The 6,117-nt window shown below is 45.2% G+C and overlaps 2 protein-coding genes across 2 annotated transcripts in view; both read right to left on the minus strand.

The window, feature by feature from the left end:
- Positions 1-849, minus strand: part of triobpb (TRIO and F-actin binding protein b) — a 20,085-nt gene extending 19,236 nt beyond the window's left edge. The window contains exon 1 of the mRNA XM_056753799.1: positions 644-849. Within this exon, the coding sequence (XP_056609777.1) occupies positions 644-649 (6 nt within the window). The 5' untranslated portion in view covers positions 650-849. The remainder of the gene's footprint in view (positions 1-643) is intronic.
- Positions 850-1,479: 630 nt separating this feature from the next.
- On the minus strand, positions 1,480-4,724 carry LOC130425707 (uncharacterized). Its single transcript, XM_056752078.1, has 5 exons — positions 4,267-4,724; positions 2,131-4,057; positions 1,825-1,930; positions 1,640-1,705; positions 1,480-1,572 (listed from the first exon to the last, which is right to left on the minus strand). The coding sequence occupies exons 1-5, from the start codon at positions 4,364-4,366 to the stop codon at positions 1,480-1,482; spliced, it is 2,292 nt and encodes a 763-aa protein (XP_056608056.1). The 5' UTR covers positions 4,367-4,724.
- Positions 4,725-6,117: the final 1,393 nt, after the last annotated feature.

Consider the following 6,117-nt stretch of genomic DNA (forward strand, 5'->3'; position numbering starts at 1 on the left):
TTATTGTTGTGTGAACTGACCCTCTAACACCAGACCAGTGTCTGATCATCTGATCGGACTCAAACACAAGGGTTTCCACAACAATCTCAATCTGATCACAGATCAAGGATCTTGGTTTTCTTATGATAAAAACCCTAACCCCTAAACTTAATCCATATTGTTCTGTATGAAAACAAAACTTTGTGATGTCTTGCGCGCACACACACACACACACACACACACACAGATGATGTTCAGATCACACATGAGCATCAGCACACATCCTCAGATATAATCCTAATATATAATAAATGATAGTTTAATTTAGTATATTGTAGTATGATCAAGTGTAGTGCTGGTTAACCGTCATTATAACAGTGAATAATAATAACTCTGACTGATGTAAATGATCAATAATCAATCTATCGGACTTTTACGAAGTCTGCTAGAATGAACACAAACAGAAACATAACGATCAGCGTCACTAATGCGCGTGCGCTGTGTGGGGTGTGTCGCGCGCAAATACACAGAAATATGTATTTAATGTTTTTTTACACACACACACACACACACAGCAAACAACACAAAACACACTCAGTTTACACACGCTGACACACACACACTTCCGTTTGCGTTCATTAGAGTGAATGAAAGTTGAACTGACCGTCATGATGTTGAAATCCAGCCGAAGCGCGAACAGCAGTTAAATAAAGTCCATATGATACAGTTTAACACTCAAGAGTTTTAATGTGGCGGAAGAGTTTAACCCAAGTTAATGGTGTTTAATATTAACAATAAAAATGATAAACAGTTTCGATCGATGAGAGTTAAAGTTTGAGGGAGTTCGAGCTGCTGCTGCTGTGTTCCCGGGGCGGGTCCCGTGGAGAGTTCAGCGGAAGCGAGCAGCCAATCAAAACCGAGCAAAACCAAAACACCAACCAACCGGAACCTCGAGCGTGACCACAACAAACCAATCAGCGTTACAAGTGATAGTGCAGCAGCCAATCAGAGAGGTGACGGTTGTTTTCTGTTGTTTTCGCATTTAGATGTTCGTGCACTAGTGCCTTTCTGATGTGTGTTTCATAAACTCTCCGAACTCTACACATCAGTTATAAAGTGGATCGCAGGACTAACCCTTGAGCCAAAGAAACAGAATTACGTCTCGTGAGAACATTAAACATGGGTTCGTATAAGTAAATATGTGTATAATAACGATTCAGTTCAGTTATAGTAAATTTGTGACTACTACGATTTGTTTACTCCAGACAACTGGCTATATGACAGATCGCTGAATTAGAATAGAGGCAACAAAACCAAAAAAAATAAATCAAGTAAAAACAATTTAAAGATAACGTTTCATATATAAAAGGAAATGAAACAGCCCTTATAATGATTATATGATTCATATTTTGTGGGGAATGTAACATTTGACTGCAGTTGCATGTTTCAAACAGAGATGGCGATAGAGAGGGCAAAGAGACAAAGTTAATCTAAAGAAGATTAAATGAAGATATTAGCACGTGCCTGCTGGGCGGATTCTTCATCGGTCTGTTCCACACTGCAGGAGAAATACACCGTCGGTCTGTGTGCTTTCTGTAATAACAAACACACTGAAGAACAACAACAGGACATCAACGCTTCAGACTGTGTGTTACTGCACCTGTTTGTGTTCTGATGATCTGGACTGATTCTGGTGAATCTGCTCTGGAGATGGACTGCTCGCTCTCTGTCAATCATCATCATGATTCAGTGAAATATATCCCAATGCTCTTGTGTTCTCTCTACAGATGTGATGTCACTGCATTAGTGTGAAGCGGTCATGTGAGCATGTTTTAATGAAGTTACCTGTGTATGTAGTGAGCTAGGGGAGTGTGCTCTTGACATGGTACCAGCGTCTCTCTCTTCCTCTACTTCATCCCAGTCTGAGTTAGGAGCTTTGCTTTGACAGTGACTGAAAACACAACACATCCTACAGGTCTTTATTTGCATTTTGCGTACCTACTTGATCTCTGAAATGTTCAGGAATGGATTTCAACATGGCAAAGTGTGTAAAACAGAGCAGAGACCGCTGAAATTAGTTTTGCTCGCTGTGAGGAAGTAAATGATGGCAAGGGACTTCTCAACACACAGATCGGATGTGGCTTTGACTACCTGGCTGGTTTGTAGAGGGAAAGTTCTCGTCTCTGTTGGCTTTTGAGTCTGTCCAGGTGACTCGGACCCTCCCTCTGCATGACGGTTTTAACTTTGGGAAGGTCAGCCATCATGGTGTATTCCTCTCGGTGCAGTCCTGACGATCCCGCTGACAGATGGCTTGACTCTGAGTCCATTGAGCTCTGTGAGGAGGTGTGTTGTTTTTGGGACACTGGTGGTCGCCTGTTAGGGCTAGAGCTTTGAATATCTCGCTCCAGCTTTACGATGCTCCTCTTACTAACACTTTGCAACGTTTCCCAGGCAACAGGAGCGGATCGGTGAGAGGAGCTGTTGCGGGTCGGGGAGGAGCCACGTGACACCGACTGGCTGAGGAGAGAGTGGGCGGACCCTCCCCAGTGACCTAATGGAGGGTTTGATTCATGCTGTGATTTGCTGGTTTCTTTTACAAAAGAGCCAGAGTCTGTTCTGTCACTCACTGTGGTCCTGAGAGGGGCGTGGCCCGTGGGGTCTTGCCTCAGTGTAGCAGAGCGCCGGCCAATCTCTGATTTGAGAGGGAAGGATTGGATTGGATTGTCATTTCCCCACCTAAACGGGGAGGAACTGCGGCTCTTTAGCTCACGTGCCGGGTTCACCGGGCTTGATTTGGTTTTGGAAAGCGATGATTGGTCAGGTCTTTGATGATGACCTCTACTGGGGGAGGAGTGCCGACTGGCTCGCTTGACTTCTGCTTTCTTCGGTGATGCCTGGATTTGAGTGTCGTAGCCTTTCCTTGATGAAGGGGGGCTTTCTCTCTTATAACACCAGCCGTTGGATGTGGAGCTTTTCTCTGTTCCGTAACCTTTTCTGACTGGAGATGCACTCCGACGACCCTCTCGAATCTGATTCGAGGAGCTATCCGTCTCCTTTCTGCCTTTAGGGGACTGGCTTCTTGCGTCATATCGTCTGCCTGAGTGGGGTGAGCTTTGTCTCTCATGACTGTACTCGTATGAAGGGCTTGTTTCACTTTTCCAAACAGATGTTTGCCGAGGACCATCATAACTCTGCCTGGAAGGTGAGGATCCACTACGGTTCAGCATAGAATTCTCTGTATTTCGCAAAGAGCCTCTCGAAGCCATGTAGGACTTACTGACAATATTGACCGTGCCCACGGTGCTCACCAACGAGCGCAAGTTCTTCTGCGAGCCTCCAGCGTAACCGCTCCGAGCCGGAGTGCCACCACGGTTCAGCATAGAGCTGACAGGAGAGCTGTTGTTCTCTGAATTCCGTGAAGAGCCTCTCGGATCCATATAGGACTTACTGACACTACTGACCGTGCCCACGGTGCTCGCCAACGAGCGCAAGTTCTTCTGCGAGCCTCCTGCATAACCGTTCCGAGGGGGAATGCCTGACACCTCCTCTCGTCCCCGTGCCAAACTGCCAGAGCGAAAACCCAGGGTGTTTAGATGGGAGGAGGACTCGCCCCGCCTGAGTGAAGAGAAACTACGACCTGGAGACGAAGAGCGTGACAGACTGGAACTTCTTTGCGTTGGGTAGGAGGACAACGGGAGGTTTCGTTCTACTCTTCGTTTGGAGGTGCTGAGCGATTCGGCTTGTCTGAAAGGAGTGGGACTCAGAGATCTGGGACCAGCGAGAGCCTCCACCTCTACACTGAGATCCACTGGATCAGGAGTCAAGGGTTGTGTAGGATAGTTCATCAGATCAGCATTCTCTATCTCACCGGTTCTCCTTTCGGAGGGAACGCCCAGACCCGGGTTCCGGAAGGGAATTGTGGCTTTGGGCTCTGGGCTTTTGTTGTTCGGGAGGGGATGACCTCTTTCAGAATGCCGATAGGGAGGAGGAGAGCCTTTATCACAGACGGCTCTAGTACCCACAGCTCTTCCCAGAGAGAAATATCCACTCTCCCGATCTGTCTTTTCCTTCGCACTAACTACAGACAGACAGATGGTGAGAGAGAGAGAGAGAGAGATAGAGAGATAGAGAGATTTTGTTAATATGTGAACATAATCTCATGCAGTCGTGACGCGGTGTCATAAACTGGAATAGCCCTGTGTAACTCTACACGATCTGACACCTCAAACTGTCACTCGAACTATCTGAACCACAGCATTCGGTAACTGTATATGGTGTTCAGCTCACCGTGTGAAAACCCTGAGGACCCAAAAGCATCACGGCTGCGGGCTACCTCTGTCCAGCCCCGAGGACTCAACCGGCGTGACGATTGATCCAAACGAGTCATCCTGCAGTGAGATGAAGAGTAGTGAAGGACGTTCGTTTCTTCTTCAACACTGACTGAGCTGCTGTATATGGAATCGTCACACTGACTGGAATGAAACAAACATCACTATGAGACACAATGGAACTGATTCCTCAAAATATTTAAAAAGTCATTGAAGCAGAGTTTATATTCTAACAAACACTGTATACAGACTCTGGTTCAGTCTTACCTGTCAGAGCTTTGATCGTCGTCTCCGTCACACACGCACAGGTCACAGTCTGAGCTCAAAATACAGAGGGAGCCGTCCTTGAAGCCACACCCCCCTCTGCTGACATCACAGTAGCTGCTCACCACTGACAGCACGTCTGAGTCCTCCTGACAAGTGGATGTGAAAACCAATCAGCCAATCAGAGATCAGGCAATGATAGAGGAACACAGGTGTGACACTGTGCTGTCCGTCAGATTTCTTTACCAGTATGTGTAAGTGTAAAGATTTGTTTAGGATGATGTCAGTGTTTTTCTACAGCACCCAGATAAGTTATTTATCAAATATTCTTTTGTACTGGTTATTTGAGATCTCTAAAAAAATCGATGAAGTTAAAATGGTCATCTAGATTACACATCTCTCTCTCTCACAGACTGTACTGGTTTAGAGTTTCACGGCTGTAACTCAGTCTGGTTTGTGTTTTTTGGCTCATTATTATTTTAGCTCCGTACAGAAGCAGCAGCAGATCTATTAGACATCATCAAATCCACAAAAGCATCATAAAACACTAAAGCTTTTATTTTCATCTCAAAATCACCCGAGATCTGATCTGAGCCATCGTCTAACCTGTCCACTTGTGTGCAGAACAACTTAACAACCACATATCAGCACCCTAGCAACCACTCACACCAATGTAGCATTGTGGCACAGAGGTCGTTTTCATTTAAAGTAATGCTTTCATTCACAAGTTGTTTTTTGGTGTTGTTGCTCATAAGAGATCTCACTGTGAATGTATCAGCTGGCTAGAAGAACTCAAGCTGTTGTCATTTATTATGAATGAGAAGGTGGAGCGCACACACACGCTTGAGTTACTCTCATCATGTATGATGATCTCATGATCACACAGACTTGCTGTATTCTTCATTCAGACCGCAGCACATATACATGATAATACATTCTATTTATCATATGTGTACATTTCATAGTCACCTGTCTGTCTGTCTCACCTTGGTTGTTGTGTCTTTCTCCTGGCTGTGAGCAGCAGCTGTGTAGTGTTCAGGTGAGGAGTTGTGCAGGTGTTTCTGTCGTAAACAGTCATGGCAGCGGGTGGAGTCGAAGATGTTAGGCTGGAACTTCGGGCACACAAGCTCATCACCGGTCAAGGCCATCACGATTTCACAGTCACAACAACTGTAACACAACCTTCCAGAGACAAATTGCATTAACCAACAAACAACTCTCGGTTAGAACAGCACAGTCAGACTCTGTTAAAAGAGCACAGTCAGACACTGTTATAACAACCCAGTCAGACACTGTTAAAACAGCACAGTCAGACTCTGTTAAAACAACACCGTCATAGTCTGTTATAACAACACAATCAGACTCTGTTAAAACAGTACAGTCAGACTCTATTAAAACAGCACAGTCAGACTCTATTAAAACAGCACAGTCAGAGCCTATAATCACAACACAGTCAGACTCTGTTAAAACAACACAATCAGACTCTGTTAAAAGAGCACAGTCAGACACTGTTATAACAACACAATCAGACTCTGTTAAAGCAGTA

The sequence above is a fragment of the Triplophysa dalaica genome, chromosome 7 (assembly GCF_015846415.1).
Source record: "Triplophysa dalaica isolate WHDGS20190420 chromosome 7, ASM1584641v1, whole genome shotgun sequence".
Classification (NCBI taxonomy): Eukaryota; Metazoa; Chordata; class Actinopteri; order Cypriniformes; family Nemacheilidae; genus Triplophysa; species Triplophysa dalaica.